General features: G+C 36.1%; 2 protein-coding genes and 3 long non-coding RNA genes across 9 annotated transcripts; 2 read left to right on the top strand and 3 right to left on the bottom strand.

Annotated features, from left to right (window-relative positions):
* Nucleotides 1-2774: 2774 nt before the first annotated feature.
* LOC130999648 (potassium transporter 4) lies at nt 2775-7799 on the bottom strand. 5 transcript variants are annotated; one of them, XM_057925244.1, is made up of 11 exons: nt 7402-7799; nt 7215-7262; nt 6711-6874; nt 5908-6136; nt 5585-5830; nt 5317-5367; nt 4935-5195; nt 4762-4814; nt 4580-4694; nt 4245-4499; nt 2775-4006 (listed from the first exon to the last, which is right to left on the bottom strand). In XM_057925244.1, exons 3-11 carry the CDS (start codon nt 6864-6866, stop codon nt 2922-2924), a joined length of 2451 nt encoding a protein of 816 aa, XP_057781227.1. In that variant the 5' UTR covers nt 6867-6874; nt 7215-7262; nt 7402-7799; the 3' UTR covers nt 2775-2921. The 5 variants fall into 5 exon arrangements, with proteins under 5 accessions (XP_057781227.1, XP_057781225.1, XP_057781226.1 ...); XM_057925242.1 differs by having other exon boundaries at nt 7215-7273; nt 7402-7786; XM_057925243.1 differs by lacking the exon at nt 7215-7262 and having other exon boundaries at nt 7402-7724.
* Nucleotides 7800-11152: 3353 nt separating this feature from the next.
* LOC130999647 (uncharacterized) lies at nt 11153-11880 on the bottom strand. The gene is made up of 2 exons (XR_009093557.1): nt 11767-11880; nt 11153-11451 (listed from the first exon to the last, which is right to left on the bottom strand). It is a non-coding gene; the product is annotated as an uncharacterized LOC130999647 (long non-coding RNA).
* A 574-nt stretch (nt 11881-12454) lies between these two features.
* LOC130996981 (uncharacterized) lies at nt 12455-14029 on the top strand. The gene is made up of 5 exons (XM_057922262.1): nt 12455-12523; nt 12951-13057; nt 13129-13273; nt 13353-13547; nt 13639-14029. The coding sequence occupies exons 1-5, from the start codon at nt 12455-12457 to the stop codon at nt 13867-13869; spliced, it is 747 nt and encodes a 248-aa protein (XP_057778245.1). The 3' UTR covers nt 13870-14029.
* A 46-nt stretch (nt 14030-14075) lies between these two features.
* LOC130999646 (uncharacterized) lies at nt 14076-14545 on the bottom strand. Its single transcript, XR_009093556.1, has 2 exons — nt 14495-14545; nt 14076-14414 (listed from the first exon to the last, which is right to left on the bottom strand). It is a non-coding gene; the product is annotated as an uncharacterized LOC130999646 (long non-coding RNA).
* A 329-nt stretch (nt 14546-14874) lies between these two features.
* LOC130999645 (uncharacterized) lies at nt 14875-15501 on the top strand. Its single transcript, XR_009093555.1, has 3 exons — nt 14875-14994; nt 15157-15272; nt 15403-15501. It is a non-coding gene; the product is annotated as an uncharacterized LOC130999645 (long non-coding RNA).
* The last annotated feature ends 8111 nt before the right edge of the window (nt 15502-23612 follow it).

The following is a 23612-nucleotide window of genomic DNA, read 5'->3' as shown; positions in this document are numbered from 1 at the left end:
AACATCATTTGAATTAGTTCTCGACCACATATAAGAGAGAATGTCCCTACACTTATTTAGAGTTGAGGAACGACTATGCAAGATACTAAGAGAGAGCGATGTCTCATTGTTTTAGACGATCTTTGGTACACTAGCCACACACAATATTGAGTTGTATGTTGATTACTAATACATAGTTTACAAATACTTCTAGATAGATTGAGTTGAATTTAATTGGAAATAACTATTTCGCTCGAAAGAGCATTTCAATTTTTTGAATAGTAAACCATATAACAACTTCATCTGACCAATTAAAAGTATTTGTGTTTGTTTATCTTCTTATTTTTCATGAATTAATAAACCAATAATTAAATCATATTAATTAGAAAAAGAATTGATTTTTGATAACTACTAATTTTATTTGTATTCGATGGAAGATGATGTCTATTTAATTAAAATAGTAAAAAGAAAGTCCAAAAGTTACTTAAATTATATAAAATAGATTTAGTCAATAGTATCTATCAAAATGAAGATGAATTCATTTTATAGTTAGAAACTTATAAAAATCAATGGTCAACATCTTGACAATAAATTTTTTATCTAATGAAGATTATTATCTTGTTAAAAAATTTATCAAAATATCTAGATATTTTTTCTTTCAAGTTTCTATTAATCTATAAATAGTTTTTGGAACTTTTAATTGTTTTTTTATATATCCCTTAAATAATTGTTTTTTATAGATCGATGTTTTACAATATAGTTTTCTAAATGCGAAAATTAAAGTTGATATAATACATAGATTAGTTTAGCTATATAATAATAAATTTTGTAGTATTAAGTGTTAATTTACATAGATATATATATTTTTTGACAATTTGATTTAATCAAGTTTGTAGTATTAAGTGTTGTATTATTGGCCTTATAATTAATTGCCTTCATTTAGCATCAGAACTCCAAGATTTAATTAATTTTATTATTTATTTATTTTTTGGATTTTTTGCACTATGTATTTTTTTTTTAGGGTTAATAGCCAAAAAATACATGAACTATCATCAAATTTGCAAATTGCACACGACCTTCAAAATTAGCCCCAAAATACACCACCTTTCGATTTAATTGTAATTTGCACATGCGTTGACCATCATCTTAAACGTTGTTGACGTGGCAGCCGGAAATTGCAGACGTGGACTAACCGCCGGGCATGTAAAACGACGTCGTTTTATCAAGTTTTTCTAAATAAAAAAAATAAAAATAAAAAGAAAAAAAACGTTGCTGCGCCCCACCTCCTTTCTGCTCTCTCTCTCTCTCTCCAAACAGAGACGCCACTCCCTTCTTCCTCACCGGCGTTGCCGGCGTCGTCACCGGCGTCGTCGCCTCTCCCTTCTCTCGCCTCTCACCCTCCCTCTGTAACACACGCACAACCCAAAAAGACAAGGAATTCAAACGAAAATCAGCCCAACAAAACCCTAGATCTGTGCAAACCAAAATCAACCACCGCAATCCCGGTGAGGTTGCGCCTCGCCTCCGACGCCACTCACACTTTGAGGCATGAGTCGAGCCCTAGCCCTCTCGGCTCTGGTGAAATCGATGCCCTGGTTCAAGGCCGCCGCGCCTTTCTTGGCCAGAGGTCTCCGCTCTGCTGAGTCCGTCTTCATCTTCGTTCGCGAGTGGGAAACTCGCTAGTCGCCGTGGTTCGCCTGAGGCGAAGGGAGACGCTCTGTTCGTGGGAGAAGTCATCGTCCTGCCTTCCGGCGCCGTTCTTCCCTCTCTTTGCGTGGTGTGTGTAGGTCGGAGAAAGTTAGAGGTGGCGGTGGGGTAAAAAGGGGGAAATCCCCAGATCTGGCGGCGGCGGCGGCGAGGAAGAAGAGGAGCTGGGGTTTGGTGTTTGTTGTTGCGTGGTGTGTGTGGGTCGGAGGGGGTTTGGTATTGGCGATGGAAAGACTCGCGAGGAGGATGAAAGCGGTGGCGTTGTTGGAGAGGATGAAGGCTGAGGGCTGCGATTTGGGGATCTAGGAGGTCGAGGGCCTGATTTTGGTGGAAGAGCTGGCCGGCGGTGGTGGAAAGTTTGAGGAAGGAGAGGAACGACGCTGTGATTTGAGAGAGAGAGAGATGAATTTTTGTTTTTTTTTTTAATTTTTTTTAATAAAAATGACATGTGTATTGCCAAATCAATTAAATTGCCACGCGTATTGCCACATACAATAAAAATGCCACGCGTATAGTCCACGTCATTGCCGGTCAACTTTAATTATGGCCGGAGTTCTCGCCGTGTGCAAATTACAACAAAATCAATAGCTCATGTATTCTGGGGCTATTTTTGAAGGTCATGTGCAAAATGCAAATTTGGTGAAACTTCGTGTATTTTTTGGCTATTAACCCTTTTTTTTTATAATTATTGCGAATGAGGTCTAACTCAAGTGGCAAAACTGAGGCACCCAAAGACTCTCATTTGTGAGTTCTCACCTTTATGTGGGTAATAATTCCGCCTGCGTGTGAATAGTTTTCCTATTATTTGATTTATGTATGTTTTTTTTTTGTAATTGCAACTTATATCTAAAGATGCGCAAGGCTGTTTCATATGCAAGCAAGTTGGGCTTGTTCTTCGGATTTGGGCCCGGGAAGGAGTTACTATTATATTTGGGCTCGATTTTAGTTGCATGTTTAGCTAACCAAGTTGGAGGTAGGCTCGTTACCAAACCAACCTCAAAGCCTCATTACAATGTCAAGTGGGCTCTGCCGTAATAATAAAAACTAAACGACCCGACCCGACCCATTTACAACATATAGAAAGAGGGTATTCTCAACCTAAATCAATAGCATTGAAATTTCGGTCCAGCTAAGTAGCAAGGCACATGAAATGCGGAATTCCTAAGATATACACATCAACTTCAGAAAAATAGAAGCCTTAATTAAAAAAAAAAAAGAAACAAAGCACCAAATTTTCAGACATGATATATCATGCCTACTTCGATCAAGCTGATGTGAGGAATGTGCAGCGCCACTGAAGGACCCCTGCAGTTCTTCCGCAGAAACGAGTACCCGAAATCCACCACTAGTTTCTTCAAGAACGACGACGACCGCCTCGCCTTCACGTACGAGTGCCCCATTATGTACGCCACGCCAGCCTCCTTCGCCTCGATCAAGTCCGTAAGCTCCTCCCTCACCGCCGGATCCATTGCCGGGCTCTGAGGCAGCTGAAAACGCACGCGCCGCCTCCTGATCTGTGGATTCTCCTCGTCGTAAGCCGACCTTAAGCTCTGCAGGGTTAAAGATTTGCTGCTCTGTATGGAACTGATGTTGTCAAAGTCATCCTCATTGGATACAATCAGATTGGAGGAAGAACATGCTTGGGAGCTTATGACGGCCATCCTCCCATCGTACGAGACGGAGTCGGGCGTCGCGAACTGAGGCTCTACAGCTTCCATTTGGATGAACTCTGCTATGCTCTGAATCAGGAGGTTCTCAAAGTTGCCATCGTCGCCCTGCAAGTCCTTGTATCCATACCTGACGATGCAACGGTACATCCGATACGGTCTCGGGCAGATCCGGCCGATGAGGAAGCGCTCCTCAGGCGCCACGTAAGGCACCGGAACAGATTTGACACATACAAATACCAGAACATTGTGGAAAGCAGGGAGATTTGTGACAAAGTGTGAGAAGATTGCAGGCACACCCGTCGCCAGCTCTGAATACACAAGGCCTATTCCGGGCACACGAACAATGCCGAGGCTGGGGCCGAGGCCGAGGATCCATTTCAAGGGAACCTTGTTGTGCAAATCAAAGTTGTATTTCTTGCGGGTTCCATAGTGCCAGACGAACATGACGAACATGAAGAAGAGAGCGAGTACAAGGGAGACCCACCCGCCTTGTGGAACTTTCGTCAATGCTGCACACAGGTATGCACCTTCAATTATCCAAAAGGAAACGAGAAACACAGCGGCAACTATTATACTCCTCTGCCACACGAAGATCATGACGAGTGCCATCAGAAAAGTCGTGATAAACATCACTGACATCACGGCTAGGCCTGGCACACAGAAATTCAAGTATATGAGCACCAGCATTGATAAGAATAGTCTAATCTAGTGAGTTGTAGCATCCACTTGGTGCTGAAAATAGCTACAATTTATCTACATATTTCCATTTACATTTGTGTCATAGTTCATGAAAAGAGTATATTATCAAGAGCAAAAGACAAACATGCATTATAGTATTTTTTGCATGACAACATGACAAATACATAATTTCAACATTGATTGGCATACCATAGGCATTCCCAATACTATCTGTGTCTTTGAAGCCAATGGCCACAGCAAGAGTAAGAATCATGAGGATCCAGTTGATTTCTGGTATATAAATCTGCCCCTCGATTTGTTTCGAGGTGTGAACAACTTTAACGCGTGGGAAGCAATTGAGTGCATTGCATTGCTTAATAATAGAGAATGTTGCTGAAATTATAGCCTGACTTGCAACAATAGCAGCAAGGGTGGCGATAATAAGGACAGGCCACAATAAACCATCTGCAGCACAAACAATACTTCAAAAACAATAGCCAGCCAAAACTCAAATAAATTTTTCATGTAGTTTCGCACAAACTTACGAGGGATTGAATCGTAGAAGCTATTTGGAATGGAATCCATGTGCTTTGACAGAAAAGCAGCTTGGCCCATATATTGGATGACCAAGCTAGGGTACACGAGTACTATAAATGCCATCTGCATATACAAATATATCCAAATCAGAAAGAAATTCACCAGCAGTTAATATAAATAGTGGATTTACCCTTATTGAGGTTGCAGAGAAATGACCAAGATCTGCAAACATAGCTTCAGTACCTGTTACACACAAATGATACCTATTAAAACTGAATTTACCATCCTTAGTAAATACACAACCAAGTCAATATATGAATGGAAACAAAATTAAAGAAGGAAACAACAAGTAGAATCTATTACCTGTTATGGACAAGAGAACCCCTCCAAGTGAAAACCATCCATCTGTACCAGTTTGAGCAAAGAATTTGAAAATATAATGCGGAGAAAGAGCAAAGACGACTTTTGGGTTCCACAATATGATATTATACAGCCCAATGGCAAAAATTGTTATTAACCAGATGACAACTACCGGGGCAAACAAGATGCCAACCTTGTGCGTGCCACTGTGCTGCAAAGCAAATAGTCCAACCAATATGACGCAACATATTAACCGCACACCACCTATGGATGGCAGATTGCACCATGATCAGGACCAGATAATATCCAAGGAAATAGGATTATATGTCATATACATTTAAATCAGAAAGATTCTAGGCCAACAAGATTACATATCTAGACATACCCGAGGGCAACTTTGTGTGAGCAGCTTTAAGCCCTGATACTGCTGACAGTACTACAAACAGAAACAAATAATGATAGTTAATACAAATACAAAGCATAATGTGATATCTAGAGAACTTGCTCTTGGAGTGTCATGCAAACTTGAAATAAAGCTCTTAGTGTTATGCATGCTGGACATAAATGACCAAACACGGTTTCACCACCATTTAAATAGTTATTACTAAATACTAATGGAGCTAATGTCAATAATATTATTTGACTCAACATACCTGACATAGCAGGAGTAACTACACCATCACCTATTACCATGCCAGCCCCCAATAAGACTATAAGCAACAAAACAGTTCGCAAATTTTTGCGTTTTTCTATAGATCTCTTCAATTGTAAAGACGGAGAAGACTGTCCCAAGGAACCATATTTGTATGCTGAAAGCTCCTCATCAGCTGCTTGTTGATTAGGAAGAAGACTAAACTTTCCATGTCTACAAAGCAGGGAGTACAGAGCAAATGTCCCACCTGAGGCGATTGAACAGGTTCTCAAGACTGATAATAAAAAATTAGATAAAATTCTTAATATTGCCAATTTAGCATACCTTCACCATTATCATCAGCGCTCAGAATAATAATGACATATTTGAGCAATGGAATCAGAGTTAAGGTCCAAAAGATTAACGAAAATGCCCCAAATATTGCATCAGTACTCTGATGCTTATGTGACATCCCAGAAAATATACTTCTGTAAACATATAGTGGTGAAGTGCTCAGATCTCCGTATACCACCCCAAAGCTCTGATATGCTAGTGCTAGAGACACCGGAATACACTGCAAAATGGAAATACATAGGCATTTAAAATGTTGGTTTGTCAACATTAAGCATTATTTTTTGTTATATTAATTATTCCTTTATCTTAGAGGCAGCAAGATAGTGCTTGTTCTGATCCGCTCTTGGAATAATACTAGAAGCATTGTTAATACGTAAGACTAACTTAAAAAATGATCAAATGGAAACTACTGAACCATTAATGCTTAGCTCAGCTGCGATGAGTTAGGTTATGTACAAAAAGGTACGTCATTAGAAAAAAAATCCTAATCAATAACATGTCCAAGAAATTACGAAGACACATGACTAGCAAGAGGACAATCAGGAAATTATTAACTTAGCTTTGCTTGGACAACATCACTGCCTTTGTTTATAACAGACTTCACAATAAGTGTAGAGAACAATCATATTTTGTTTACTTTTTTCTTCTTTTTGAAACAAGAACATAAAGAAGTTTTAGAGAGAGTAATAGCTATAGATGCAATAATAATAACTAACTGAATTTCCTTTTAACACCTTAATTGAAATGTAATAACGATGTTTCAGGCAAATACAGAGGTAAATAGTAATATGTACCTTCCATGGTAACTCCCTCCTGTTCCTACCCGTCCGAGAAGTTTCATCTCCCCCATCCTGTCCATGAAGATGGGTTGGTTCTTGACCCTCATCCGCTGCCATTTGTGGTGGCAAGTCATTGCCGTCTTCCTCAGGTTCAATATCTATTCGGCTCATTTAATCGCCTATCAGGATAAAGAAGTATTTTTTTTCTTAGAGCACCCGAAGCAAACTATAGGTCTAATGCAGCAATCCAACATCCTTATCCTCGAAGGAAAAAATTATGTATCTCATAACCCACATAAAGCTCAATATCCATAGCAGAAGCTCAATTCGAAGCTACATAATCTAAGACTTCCATACATTCAGCTCAAGACAGTACCTTGTATTAATCAAATATTCAAAACCCTAAATTTCAACTTAAAAACGATAAAATCCCCAAATATCAACCAAAATTCAAAGCTCAGCAACCCTAAACAGAAAGCGGAAGACAAAATCATCTGAAATTTGTGCATATTGACGAACCTGAAAAAAAAATCCCCCCTCAGAAAAAATTGAATCAAATCCGATTCCCTGCGGATAAACTTCAACCAGTGGATCAATCGAGCATATACAAACACGTATATACATAAAACACGCGTGCAATCCGAGTGAAAGCAAGCGAATCAAACAAATACAGTATCATAGTAATAACAACAAATTGAAAACTCACGAAAAAGAGAGGTGCTCAGGTGCGGAAAACACGAACTTTTGTTAATTTCACATGCGGTAGTGATGGGACCAGCTTGAGATCTACAGAGATAGGAAAGGATATAAACACAGGAAAAAATTTTAATTATGAAATGAAATCACACACATGCACACACACACACAGTTCAATAAGGATTGCTCACAGACAAATAATGCAATAAAAAAATATATACTAAAAGCTTCGCAGCATAATAATAATAATAATAATTAATCAACTAATTTTGATGGGTTGAAAGTTTGTGCAATATCCCAATCATCGAATGGGACAAACGTGATTTATTGATTGATTTATCTTTTCGTACGAGTCTTTGATTATTTGTTATGGGAAAGTTTGTTTTTGTTGATGTTTATTGAGAATTCTAGATAAATAAGTTGAGATTAAATTACATAACTACAAAACTCGACTTTCAAAAATATTAGTACTATAATTTTTAAAAGTTGTTTTTGGTAGTATAATTTACATGGAAATAGTAATGATAATACTATTAATTATATTTTGACAACATTCTATATACATATGATGAATGATTGTGCCAACTAAAGTAAAGGTTGTATATATTTATTAATTTAATAGCACTTCTTTAGTAGAAGTCTAATTCATCTTGACTTTCTCATCGGTTTAAAATTATTTAATAGTTTTGTTTAATTGATTTAATTTATAGTTGTGTTGATTAGTACTTTGTACTTCAATTTATTTATTTATAATTATAAAGGACATTTTATATATGTTATCTAGCTATTAAAGAAGTTGAATTATAAACACTACTACGTAAGATTTAGTGATGAGATACATTAAACAACATTTGATGTTTGGTAACGATGTAAGTATATAATTCAAATTAACACTTGTTTAAGTCATCATTAGTTGACCTTAACTGAAATAAAAGGCCACTGACCCAACTAAAATTTTTCAGTCATTTTATTTGAGAATATTCCAAAATCCAACATTTCATCACACTTGGCTTGAACTATAGTCTATAGTGCTTGTAAACATCACTTTCATCCGTTATTAAAGAAACAAAATAATGAATCATCATAGGCAACTTTTGAATTCCTAACTCCACAATAATTGAGTAAAATAATTAAATGTAAGGTTCCAAGTCTTCATTTTTTTTATATACATGCGAAATTTCTCAATGTCATTCAAGGATGTTTAAATATGTGTTAGGTAAATCTCATTTTCGTGTCACGATTCGTAAAATATAAAGTTTTTTACGATAGGTCTAACGATGAGCAATGTTATGATATACATCCATGCATATAATGAAAAAGTTGATAATTTAATTTGTTTAAAAGACCTACCAAAATCGAAAATTTAGTAGGGGGATTTAGCAGCCAAGTATATAGTTTAACAAGAAGAGGTTCTAATAAAAACCTCTGTTAAAATGAGAACTAGGAACTTAATCTTGACCTTTTAAATATTAGATCTAATGGTTATGATTTAGTCAACAAAAGAAACTGTGCATCTATTATATTTTACTGTGCACTTAAAAATTATGCAATTGAAACCAATAATGCAAAATACTCAAGCAAATCGAAATTGTGCATCTATGCAATCGAAACTGTGCATCTGTAGTTTAATCTCAGCCCTCTATTTTATTTAAATCAATGGCTTTAAATTGATTCCTAGTTTTCATCTTAAGAGGGGTTTCTATGTTAACCCTACCCTAGTTTAACATGTATCAAGTTATCAACTACATAGTTGTAGTAGAATTCTCTTGTATTTTTATCACTGAGCTCAATAATGCATGGGCTCTTTCAAAAAAGTATTTGACTATTGGGTTATTAATTTGGGCCGTGTCCAAATTTGAAGATGTCACCGTATAGGTTGGGGAACCCATAATGACATTATTGTTGGAAACCATCTATTTATGGATTACAAAAAGGCACATCGATTGCTTCGATTTCGCGATGGATATTTTTCCTACAATGGAAAGAGGAGGAAAAAGAGCCAAACAAAAGCAAATGTGACTCTGTTCAAAGTTTTAAATTTTATGTTAAGATGGCTGCAAATCAAGAAACATATGATACAACAGTCTGGAAACTTCCACTATTCAAAGCTAGTGAAAATCAGACTGCATCGACAAGATATATGAAGCCATAAAACTAACCTTAGTAACTTGTGTCATCGAAAACCCAAGGCTCGCGCTCAAAGAGTTCACGGCCATTCATCTGAACCACTCCTGCAGCTCCATAAACGAACTACAAAGGAGATCATATTACCAGCACTCCACAAAGGAGAGATGCTTCACCATAAACGAACTACTTATACTTTGCTAGATTAATCTGAGTCTTATTTCTCTTCAGTTAGTTATTTCTCTTTCCATTATCTAAAACCAGAAGTTCGAATATACTAGACAACAGCCACCACAACCCAATACTTTTTCATAGTTCCTGCTTTAGGATCACAAAGAGGAAGCGGAATTAATCAATAGCTCCATTCATGTTCTGAAGAAATTCAGACAACATGAAGAATTACAATGACCAAAATACCAAGTCACAGCATTTCGGCCGGTTTTGGGCCCGAATAAGCTCTTTGTTACTATTCAAAGCCACTACAGCTACGTCAGTTGGCAGAACGCATAAATTCAATCGGATGTCTATTGAAACAGACACTTGGTAAGTTCTTAACCTATTCAGCATTCTAAAATGAGTCATATTAACCGCTATATTCTCTTCAGAAATTTATTTTTACATTTCGATACATTTCAGAGGATCCTTTCAGCGCTACATCACGTTACAATTGAGTCTTTCATTAATGCTCTGAACCACCAGTTCGCCCAAACAACTAAATGATTTGGTCATAGAGATCATCCTTACTTCAGCAGGCAGAGACTAAAATGAAATAATATGGTCTAGTGCATTGGGAAAAGTTTCATGAAAAATTGAATGTAGACTTTTTTTTAATTCATTCCATATATCCATACTGTTTCTAAGGGATCCAACAAAAACTTGAAACAGTAGGTTTGCAGAATAAAAGAGAACATACAACAGTTAACACAAGTTTCTCTGCATATAGGTGACAATGCACCTCTTGGGAAAGAACAAACTATGACTAACAATTAATAGCTCATCTCAAGCCGGCAACAATTATCTGGTCAAACCTAGCTGCTCCATTAGGATGCCCAGTATCAGAATTTGACAGTATATAGGTAAGAAAAAGAATACCTTACAACCGTGACTGCATATCAAGCACAGTTGTGGAGGCAAATCTATTACATCATCGCGAAAATTGTCTTTAACCGTAAGTGATGGAAATTTAGAAGGTTGAGGTGTAGACTGATAATGATGGTCCACATCAATATTCCTTAAAAGTGTCGGTTAAATGTCTTGAACCTCCAGACATTATGGATGCATTGACGTTTTTTGTTAAAGGAATGCTTTTCCCAGGTTTACTATAACTTGTAGAAGATAATTGAAGGCTGCTGAGATTTACACCCCAGTTTATATCATTTCATATATACTTGAGCTTAAAGTAAAGACTTGGCACATGTCTACGTGCTTAACTTACAATGGGTTATCTCATCAATTTACTTTGAATTACAAGGTAGAAATTTTTCATGCCAAAATACAGAGAGATTAATTACTGGTTGATTAAATATCTACGTAGATTGACTGACTATTCCTTGAAGCCAACAGAAACCATTAATAGTTTTATCAGATTAACCAGAATCATGCCATATTAAGTAACAGTCAAAAGAATAAGGAAACAATTATGAAACATAAGATTTGAACCCAATCAATATAAACATGTCTAACTTCTTATCTAATCAGATAGTTATCAAAGAATAGTTTACTTCATTCATTCAACATAAGATTTGATACACTTTGTAAATTATGAAACAAGGTAATTAAAAGTGCAAACTGAGAATATTGGAAAATGATGCTCCATATACAGAAGTTGATATACCTTGCACCCATTGCTTCAACAACTTGAGGTTTCTGACTTGACAATGAGAACAGGGATTTCGAGCTGCTCTGACCAATTGAATTTACATCTGAGCTGCTTCCGCTGCATCATGAAGCAAACACAAATTACACGAACTGAAAGTCATATGCCCATTTTCCTTGCCTCGTATGCTTTTGATTAATCACGACTAAATATTGTTCCTCCTCATTTGGAAAACCCATCCTAAACATTTAAGCAAAATTAAGAAGAAAAACTCAGTGAGAATCCAAACGTGCATTTCGCGTTTCGTAATTATGAATTTCCGGCATAAAATTGGATTTGCAGAAGAAATAAAATTCAAAATCCAGGCAAATGCCCCCTCAAAAAGATCCACACAAATGCGCTCAAATTTTTGAAAATGATGGGAAAGAAATCAACCGTTGAGAACGCGGAGCTAATCAGGGCGCCACCGCCTAGAGGCTAGAAAATAGTAAGTTATTAGCCGGAAGTGCGAGCGCGCGAGCCGCGAGGGCGTGTGTGTGTGTGTGTGTGACAGAGAGAGAGAGAGAGAGAGAGAGTTAGATTGAGAAGACGGAGGGCGTGTGTGTTTGGCGGGACATATTTGAGTTGTTGCCGTTGGGTGCAAATAATTTAGTAATTTTAAGTTAATTTCAGCTAAATGGGCCGATTTACCCAGAAAACCCGGTCTGGTTCGGTATTAGCGGACCGCCCGGTTCAATCGGACCAGTCAACCTACGATCGGTTCGGTTCAGTCGAACCGGCCGGTCCGACCGGCCGGTCTGGGCCAATTAGACCGGGTTCATCCGATTTGGTCCGACCGGCGGTCCGGTTCATTCAGACCGGGTTTTTCCCGGTTCGACCAGCCGGTCCGACCCGGTTTTGACCGGTTCGACCCGGTTTTGTCATTTCTGCAGCCCGGTTCAAGTTGCCCGTTCATTTAAATCTTTTAACACTTCAAAAAAAAATCACTGCTCGTTGCCACCATCAAAACACACACACACACAGTGGAAAAAGCTTCACGCACAAACACACACCAACAAATGCTCCACCACCGCCGCCGCCGCCGCCGTCCCGTAAAGCCTCTACTGAGACCCCATTTGACAAAATGGCCGACGCCGGCTGTACACTGATCGACCCCGCCGTGCCTCTACGCCTTCCGTCGGAATGTTCTCCGGCGATTCTGTAGGGCTTCTTCTCTGTTTACGTTCCTTCCGCCTCCAATTTATTAGCAATAGCATTACCTTTTCGATTCATGCTTTAAGTTGTTAGGATTTAATTTCAGCTTAATTATAAGTTTGTAGAAGACGATATTGCACCGGCTTAAGATATACAAGCATCGCCTCCCAAATTAGGGTTTTAGTAGCACTGGAAACCACATAGTGTCAACCTCAAATTCCTGAAAACTCTATCAGAATTGAGAGGATATATTTGTGGAAGAGTTTGGGAGCTGATTGCATGGGGCCTATGCTTTTGGGAGATTTCAAAAACAGTTTGGGAAACCCCATTTGACAAAAAAATCCCAATTCTTGTGTCGATGAATCCGTGATTTTCTGCAATGGAGCAATGTGATATAGATTTTGGATTTTTGAAACTTTTATTAGGGTTTGATTGGAGGGTTGGAGTCAAAAGATTGGTTGAAGGTGTGTGAATCACTCAATGATGTTAGGCGATTCGCGCTTTATCACTCTGCTCTTCTGCAGCCAATTCTGCAAGTCTCTCTCTCTCTCTCTCTCTCTCTCTCTAGATTGTGCGGTTTGATGAATTGTGTGGTGAATGCAGGGAAAAAGTAGTGCTAGTGATGGTGAAAGCAATCAAGAATCCAAGAAGTGCACTGTGCAAGACTTCAATCATGGCTGCTGCTGATATTTTCAATGCCTTTGGTGAAACCCTACTTGAATCTGCTCCCGATGCTTTTAGCCAATTGGTACAAATTCACACCTTAAGTTAACTCCTTCAACCTTAAAATCCATGTGACTCAACTCTCTCTCTCTCTCTCTCTACAGTTGTTGCAGCTACTACTAAAAGCGTCACAAGACAAGAAATTTGTGTGTGAAGAAGCAGACAAGGCACTATTGGCTATGGCAAAGTCCATGGCTCCTCTCTCTCTCCTCCATAAGCTCGGTGCATACGTCGGGCACATGAACCTCAGAGTCAGGGCGAAGGCCGCGATTTCTATCTCCAACTGCGTCTCAAACATGGTATGCGACAGAGCAGCAACTTCACCATTTCTTGCATGCACTAGAACTGGATAATGTATAGCTAACTTCGTATGAAATGCTCATTAATTAGGATCTGAAAAGCATGGAGGGGTTTGGCTTAGCGGCATTGATTCAGATCGCATCGAAGCTGTTGAATGACAAGCTCCCTGAGGCAAGAGAAGCAGCTAGAGGAATTGTGGTCTCACTGTATGGAGCAATGACAGAAGGTGAAGAAGAGAAGCAGGAGTTTTGGCAAAGCTTTTGCCACTCTAATCTGCCTGCTATTCATGCACAAGCTATGGTCAAACTTGTTTCTTCTTAGTATAGTGATTATGAATTATGATCAAGTAGATTTCAGGTCTTTAGTTTCATGAGTTTTCTTTTAGCTGTGACAGGATAAGATTTGCTTCATGTAAAGATCATTTTTACATGAATGTTAGGTTGTTATATAATTTTTATATAATGCTATTATTTGATTCCAATTACTTGCCATCTTTATTTCATTTCTGTTTCATTCACAGAAAAACAGAACATTCAAAGTAGTAAAGAATTCAAAGATTTTATCATTCACAAAAAACTTCTAACACAGTTGTGAATTTGAATCAAATCAAAAATGGAAATAAGCTAGTATAATAATGCTCTTCAAAATCCAAAAACTACTTTCCCAACTCTCAAGAAAACATACAAAAACTACAAAACTCCTTCCGCCATCGTAACATAGTGGGAGGTTGTTGTTCAGCCTTGCTCAATCATGGCTCGTAATGCCATCTCAGCATCGGCGAGTGGTTGTCCTGCATAGAGCTGAAGTTTCCCTCTCTTCACGACAAGCGCCCTAAAGGAATGTGATTTCACTGCATCTTTTAGTTCCTGGAAATCGAGCTATATATCTCAGTAATGTGCGACTCATCAAGAAAGTTGAACCACGGGGTGAGATCCAGTTCACTTACTTTGACAGTTAATGGAGCAACATCAGCTTTGAAATCTCCCAAATCCTCAAACAGTTTTAAAGAGCATCATGTACTTATTTCTCTTCATATATCTCCTTCAGTTACATTTATTCAGCTTATAATTTTATGAATAGGTAACTTATATATAACCTTTTGTTATGTAGGGTGTTGTTACTCATGATCATCTGTCAGCTCGATGGCTTTAGATCAACAAGAAGTGAGAACCTAGTTCGAGTATTGGTTAAATCATCATCTTCATCAGAATTGACTCTAAAGGTACATTTTTCCTTACATGGGCTTTGCTTCTTTCAGCTATGTGTTTTGTGTGAAATTGGATACCTGCCTTTTAAATTTTGCAATCTAAATTTCTCTTCTGATTTTCTACAGCATACAAGATACAATTCAGCTGAATTTGCAGTTGAAGAATAGGAAAGATCTAACTTTTACATCCAAGATATATCCAAGGAAATCTCAATTTGGATGAACTTTTGCTTGAACAGGTAAATGTGTGAGTACGTGCTTACAATATCAGATCTTGCTGGTTTCTTTCTTTAATATCATGCTCAAATTCTATATTTATTGTCCTTTTTAATTTCTATGTTGTTCGGTCTCTTATCTTTAAACTTGTGATGCTGATCATGATTGCGTTATCCTTTTTGCAGAAAGGCATCAAATGCCATGCAAATAATCTCACAGATATGCAAACAATTGAAATTTGTTGGAGCATCTCACTTACCAGCTTTGCAGCACAGCAAATCTAAAGAAAAATCTATTGTAGGTAATACAAAAGCTTCCATTCTTGATGCCCTGAGATATAGTCTGCATTTTAACAATGTGGGTTTTATATTGCATTTGTCAAGTAGTCAATTTTCTTTTATGTTTGTAAATCTAATCATCTGGTTTTATAGATTGTTTGGCTGGAGTTACTGAAGGAACTGAAAAGTTTAGAGGAAGCTCATGAGCACAAGGTGGTAGAAGCTGAAGCTGAAGAAATTTAAAAAAAAAAAGCTGAAGAAATTGACATTTAGAGGTGTAATCGAGCCGAATAGTGTCTTGCTTAAGCTTGACTCGTTCAACTAATCGAATTGCTTGTTTAATTATCGATCGAGCTTTAATCGAGTCGAATACAGTGCCGAGCCTAATCGAGCTTTTTAAATTAAAATTTTTATTTAAAATTTTAGTTATTTTCCTAATACATAAGTTATTTTTCAAATATATAATTTATTTCATTCACAACAATGTACTATATTTACTATTTTCTTGTAAATAAATGATGTTAGTTAAATGCTTAATCCAAATATTACTAATTAGAGTATGAAATATAATATATTTAATTAATAATCTTATATTTTTAAAATAAATCACTTAACGTGCTTGTTCACGAGCTAACGAGTCGAGTATTGTCATGCTCAAGCTTGACTCGTATAGCTAAACGAGCTGCTCATTAAATTACCGATCAATCTTTTATCGAGTCGAATATCGAATAGCTCACGAGTAGCTTGGTTCGTTTACAACCCTAGTGACATTATGGTGGAAATAATCTATTTATGATTTATATAATAATATTAAATTATAGTACTAGTTTTTGTGATGATATATATTGTTGCCGCCTTGTTTGTGTAGTTAACAAATGAGTTTATCAAAATCAAAAAATAAATCTGTTTCCAAACCAAGGTTGAGGTGGGAGTTGATGATTAATTTTTTAATTTAATTATATTATTAAAGGTATTACACAAGTAAATGGGAATAAGCTTATTTTAATAAACCATCTTTATTTTGTGAAAGCATCTCGAACTATTAATAAAAGATAACTTGTGACTTGTAGAAAGTATATAATTTAATACTTCAATTTGGATTAAGCGCCGTACTTACATGTACAATTTAGTGTTCCAACATGAACTATTATATAATAATTGTGCAATAGTCACTACTTGTTTAGTTGTGTTATAATATTATTAAAGTTTGGGCAAATTGCATGAAAATACCTCACTTTATACCAAATTTTGGTTTTTTGACAATCTTTTCAATTGTAGCAAAAATTTGAACTACCTTTCAATTTGTTGCAATTGACTTCCGGAGTAATTTTCCGGCCAACTTAATGCTGATGTGGATTCCCGTAAAGTTGATGTGGCATGCCTCGTCGGACGAAAAATTGCATGAAAATACCCAACTTTATACAAAAATCTGATTTTTTGACAATCTTTTTAATTGTAGCAAAAATTTGAACTACCTTTCAATTTGTTGCAATTGACTTCCGGAGTAATTTTTCGGCCAACTTAATGCTGATGTGGATTCCCGTAAAGTTGATGTGGCATGCCTCGCCGGCTAATCAAACGACAACGTCTCTAATTACCTTAAACGATGTCGTTTTCCACGATTTTAAGAAAATTACAATTTCTAGTTTTATATATTTGTCGATTAGGGCTTCAAATGTCCCCATTTCTTCTCCCAAATTTTCTCATCTCAGTTGAAATTCTTGTTCCATAAATTTTCTAAAGAAAAAAAAAAACATATGAATTAAATAAAAGTATATTTTAAAGAGTACAAGATACTTGATGTGGGTGTTTTTGTACATGATGAGAAGTAGCGCCTCTCCGGATTAGTCACACTATTTGAAGCCTGCAAGATGCACGGCTCTAGTTCTTCGCATCTGCAGAATTTTGGAGGTAAGGGGAAATTGCATGAGCTCAGTCCCGTTTGAGAAGAAGAATCCATCAGTTCAAAGATTTTCGCTGCAAATGAGAATTTATGGAACAACAATTTCAACTGAGATGAGAAATTTTGGGAGAAGAAATGAGGACATTTGAAGCCCTAATCGACAAATATATAAAACTATAAATTGTAATTTGCTTAAAATCGTGGAAAATGACATCGTTTAAGGTAATTAGAGACGTTGTCGTTTGATTAGCCGGCGAGGCGTGCCACATCAACTTTACGGGAATCCACATCAGCATTAAGTTGTTCGGAAAATTACTCTGGAAGTCAATTGCAACAAATTGAAAGGTAGTTCAATTTTTTGCTACAATTAAAAAGATTGTCAAAAATTCATATTTTTGTATAAAGTTGGGTATTTTCATGCAATTTGTCGTCTGACGAGGCATGCCACATCAACTTTACGGGAATCCACATCAGCATTAAGTTGGCCGGAAAATTACTCCGGAAGTCAATTGCAACAAATTGAAAGGTAGTTCAAATTTTTGCTACAATTGAAAAGATTGTCAAAAAACCAAATTTTGGTATAAAGTGAGGTATTTTCATGCAATTTGCCCTTAAAGTTTGGACTCTAATAATTATATAAATATATGGATTTGTGTTGGTATTAGTAAAATGGTGAGCCCTAGGTATTACTATTTCATTTTTGGTTGGTTCCAAACCACCAACATCTACAAACAAATGGACCCTTATATGTGAATTGATTAATGAATTTAATATTGCACCATGCTTTAATTTGTCGAGGACTTTTTATTATTGATACTGCAATTCAAATTTTATTCTCAATAATTATAACTTATAATTTTTTAAAGGTAAAAATTTATACTTTGTTCAAAGACTTAATTTATTTCCTTTTGAATTGTAACTTTGAAGGATTTATACCAATTACATCAAAGCCACACGCATTATTTTAATTTGGAAATAAAACTTGAAGAGTATACAAAAAAAGAAAATTGAATTATGTATATTCCCTTAATTTTTAAGTATTGATCTATTTTAATTACTTTTTTTTTTTCTCTTGTTGTTCAATTAGTGTCTCGTTTCTAAAATATACATATGACATGCATTTAATATTTTATGTAATTAAATAATTAGTTATAGATATACATTTATTATAATAATTAATAAAGCTATATATAAGTTTCTATTTTCTTGGTATCTATAGTTTAACGGATTAATGCCTTTACAAATACGAAGAGAGTATATATATGAGCTACATGCATCTCTCTCTTGATATCGCAAATTATATATTATGCTTGCATCAATTAATTTATTAAACCCATTACTTAGATTTGGTTGACCTAGCCTCCTACTTTTCTTAACCGGAGAGAGAGAGAGATTGGTGGTTTTTATTCGATGCATCTGAAGTTCTGAACTATAGTTTAGGTCCACCATGCATGCTTCTCCATGCTCCATGCATCCACTTGCATTATCTCACATGACATGCAACCATCATTCCTTATTCCTCATTTCATTTTTTTTTCTTTTCTTTTAATTGTTATTTCATTTATTCATACCGATCGCTCCCATTTTTTAATTGAAATAATAAATAAATGATAGTGTGACTGCAATGTAGACATTCAACTACATTGTTTAATTAGTACATCGATCGTTTAAGCAATATAAATATTTAAAGCGTCCACCACACTATTAATTTAGAGGTAATTAAAAATTGTGTAAAAAATAAGAAAAATTGAAAGTTCGTGTATTTGGAGACTTTTTCAATTTTTCAAGCATTATCATGTGAGGGATGCATGGACGACCATCTATGGACCCAAAAAAATGTTTGAATTCATATATGTTATTTTCAGTATTTTTTTTTAATAATTACTAAGACACAATTATATTTTCAATTTTAAATCTTATTTCTTGCAAATATCAATTTACATTATAATTAGTTAATTAGACGAACCATTGGAAACTGATATCGAGTTGTTTTTGTTGCAGTTAGTTATGTTATGTTATTTATATATTTCATTTTTAAATTATTTTTTCTAGGTTTTAAATTGTTTCTATATGGTCAGTACCCACAGAATAAATTCATTACCATGGGCTTGATTGTTATTGTTCTTATCTTTAGGTAGTGATTGCCATTGGTTATTAAAATGTGTGATACATATAATACTATATTTTATATATACCATAACATTTTAATTTATTTGAAGTTATTGAAGTAAGAATAAATCAGACTTTGATGTATATACAATTTGTAAATCCAATAATCTGATCATAATTTCAAAGTATTTTTGATGAAATAAAGAAAAACGATCACCAAAACCACACAACAAATATATTATTTCTCGTAAAATAGTGTGCTTATCGATATATATTACTCCCTCCGTCCCACAAAAACATGAACGTTTTGCCATTTTGGGACGTCCCACAAAAACATGACCCTTACTATTTTTGGAAATTATCCCCTTATTTTTCATCCCTCCTTTTTACACTTATTTACAAAAAACCCATTATGGCCCACCACTATCTTTTCTTAATTAAATCATTAATCATTAATTAAAAAATAAACTTAACCCATTAATCCACCTACCCTATTAATTACTAAGACTTTCCATTAATCACTCAACCACCCATTTATGTGTTTATAAGAATTTCTTACCCAAATCAAAACCCTAGCCGCAACTCATTCTTCATCTTCTTTGTCTTCACAGACGATCTTTTCTATCTGGGATGATCTTCTTCATTTTCTCCACTGTTTCTCAAAACCCTTGCTCGATCTTGCTTTTGGGACGATGTTCCTCGAGATAAACTACGAACCTTACTTTGCTTCTCCTGGTGATACTGAATCGTCGGAGACGAGTGTCGACCCTTCCCTGGTTGATTCTGATACGGTAGTCCCGGAGACGGAATTCGATTCCAATTTTTCTGCGAGAAACGAGGGTGTAGAGTCCTTCGAGCAATGGCCTGAATCGCAACCTCATCATCTTCCTCTTGTCGACGAAGAGGAAGAGGTTGCCTTGGCAGATGGTGAACATCCACCTGAATGGTACATGGTGGTCCCAGAGACGCCGGAGTTCTGTGAGTCTGGTGGCGTCGAGGCCCCCGCAAATACTACACTTGGATCTGAAATTATTCAATGCCCCGGAGATCCTACAATTGGATCTGAGAATCGTCGATGCCCTGCAGATGCTACACTTGGATCTGAAATTATTCAATGCCCCGGAGATCCTACAGTTGGATCTGAGAGTCCTCAATGCTCGACAGATACTACATTTGATGATGTGAGTCCTCGATGGTCTGAAGAAAAGAAACGTCGATATCTCAGAGTGCTTCCAGATTGGTTTCTAAATGTTTTTCAACTCCTCTGAGGTATTGTTCTTCCATTTTATCTGTTGAACCCAGTGATTCCTGAGGGTTGTGAATGTGTGATTGATTGTTGACTGCTATGGCTGTGAATTCGAGTGCTACCTTATGTGAATTTGCATGTCTGTTGAACCCAGTGATGGTGATTCCTGAGGGTTGTGAATTTGAGCCGTAATTGTTGCCTGCTGAGTTTCTGAACTTGATTGTTGTGAATCTGTGGTTCATTCTTGATTGTTGCGAATTTGTGATTCATTCTTGATGGTTGTGAATCTGTGATTGAGTGCTAAGGGTGAGTGATGTTATAGCCACCACTAGGGGTTAAAATCCCTAGTTAGGAGGTTTAACATTTGGACAGATTGTTAATGAAGTCTATGATGCAAAGTTAACTAGTCTGTTGAACCCAGTGATGGTGATTCCTGAGGGTTGTGAATTTGAGCTGTAATTGTTGCCTGCTATGTTTCTGAACTTGATTGTTGTGAATCTGTGGCTCATTCTTGATTGTTGCGAATTTGTGATTCATTCTTGATGGTTGTGAATCTGTGATTGAGTGCTAAGGGTGAGTGATGTTATAGCCACCACTAGGGGTTAAAATCCCTAGTTAGGAGGTTTAACATTTGGACAGATTGTTCTCAAAATGAAGTCTATGATGCAAAGTTAACTAGTCTGAGACTTTAATTACAAAAAGGTTACAAAACCATCAGTTCATGAATTATAGTTCAACTAGAATTTACAAATCAAAATGAACTATCCTGAACTGATGTTTGCAATCTATAGAGGTTTAGTCACCTTTAGTCACGACCAAAATAATTCCAAACTGAGGTAAGATCATAGCTTGACCCTGTGTCTAGTTCAACTTGCTTCAAATAATCAACACACTCCTGCACGAGACCCACTTCAACTTGAATACTGTCAGGTAGTATACCTAGCCTTGAAAGTCTTACTTTGTTGATGTGTGAAATCTTGTAATTGTTGCCCTCCTTCACTTTCAAGATCTCTGCATAACATCCTTGCAGTGTGAGAAACACATTGTTGAGTGTTTGTGCTGATAGTTCTTCAAACGCACTCTCTATGGTGAGATCTGGCTTTCTTCTTGGATCTGCCATGAAGAACCTCGATGCTTTAGATAGGTGGTTTTTTGGAATCTGAAAAGAAGTGTAATTAAATTCTGAAATGAAGTGTATTTATTGTGTATTAGTCTGAAATTCGAATGTGATTTGGTGGGAAATAGATTAGCGTATGTAATTCCCTCCAAAAGATTAATGATTTTGAAAATCGTGTCAGTGAACAGTATCTGTCAGCAGGGAATGGTGTACAGTTGTTAATTTAAAGCCTTAATATTCCCAATGGTGTACAGTTGTTAATTTGTGCCTTAATATTCGTGTACTTGTTAAAGTGTTTGGCTGAAAATTTTGTGTATTAAAATAATCCAATTGGTTAAATTAATTTAAATAATTTAACCGTTTAAATTGAAGAAGATAATTAAGGAATTAAGCATCTATAATTAATTAACATAACACTCTATAAAGTGGGACCCTTTTTCCACTCACTTTAACTCTCAACTATCATTTCTTAAAACCCGTGCCACCTCCAAACGTTCATGTTTTTGTGGGACGGAGGGAGTAATTTATATTAAAATGGTGGGCTCGGCCACATCGAAACCCGCAGAAAAGATGGGCCAATGTATGGGCCCCCATTTCCCGGCGAGGCGGAATAATAGCATGATACAAAACTTATTAATAATTAAAATAATAATTAACGTAATTTTATTTTAGAAATTACTTATTACATCAGAATATCTGTAACTTTTGCTGACTCAGCAATGTATTTGTGATGCAAGCATGACTGATTGTTGATCTGTCATTTTTTAGGGAGTCGCAACTTTTCCATAAATAGACATTTCTTTGATACTACTCCCTCCGTCCCATTGGGCTTGTCCCATTGGGTCCGGGCACGGTTATTAAGGAGAGTATTAATAATATTAAGTGTGTAGATAAAGTAGGAGAGAGAAAGGGAGAGAATGTGATAAAGTAGGAGAGAGAAATAGAAATGGGACAAGATGGTGGGACGAAAAAAAAAGGGAAATGGGACAAGATCAATGGGACGGAGGGAGTACTTTTTATTTAAGTAGCAAAATGATTTTTTTTCAAGGAAATTAGTTGTGTGAAAATCGTGTAAAACAAGTCAACCAAATAATTTATTCTATCTATATCTAAGATTTTTTTAGGAAAAAAAAACGATTTACCTTCTAAGATTTTTTAAGAATTTATTTTTGGAACGTTTTTTTTACCAATTAAGCAGCTATTGAATATCAACATAATTGATTTTTCAGAATAATTAAAAACTAATAAATCATACTATAAAACTAGTTTGAGCTCGATTCACGATCAATTCAATTAAAAATTTTATCAAGCAAAATTTGATTGAAGTAAAAAAGGTGACACATAGATTACTCGATTTATTAGCTTATTGATGATAATTTCGTGTTGGCAACGATCGGTAGGTACGACCATGGCATGCAAGTTTTGTGAAGGACTTAAATTGATGGCTTTGAATTAAATTGAATTATAGTCTAAATAAACACAGCCCAATATAAAAATGTAGAAAAGAAGAAAAGGCAAACTACTGTGTAAAAAAGAGAGAACAGCCGAATTTCCTGACTTATTATGAAATAAATAAATAGAAAGTGGAAATTTCTAAAGTTAATAGTAGAAATTAGAAAGTTTTGTAAGTTGTAACCAAGCATTTTGAGATAAGATCTTTCCTTTGCATCGAGATGTTTTGACTCTTGTAATTCTTATGTATATGAAATTACCAAAATGATTAGGAAATTGAGAATGAACTTATTTGATGATAACTTAAGGCATATGATTTTGTTTGGATCAAGTTATATTTTCCCTCTAAAATGACTTTATGTAAATAGTAAATAGAATACAAGAATAATTTATTTTTTTAAGAGAGAGAAAGGGTGAAGGGTCTAGGGGTGAAGAACCTAGATGTTTGAGAGAAAGCCCTTGAAATTCAAATTCATTAAGATTAGATTGAACCATCCATCAAATATTTGCTTGTCAAACAGCCCCCACTTGACTCT

The sequence above is a fragment of the Salvia miltiorrhiza genome, chromosome 8 (assembly GCF_028751815.1).
Source record: "Salvia miltiorrhiza cultivar Shanhuang (shh) chromosome 8, IMPLAD_Smil_shh, whole genome shotgun sequence".
Lineage (NCBI taxonomy): Eukaryota > Viridiplantae > Streptophyta > Magnoliopsida > Lamiales > Lamiaceae > Salvia > Salvia miltiorrhiza.
This window is presented reverse-complemented; position numbering and strand designations above follow the sequence as displayed.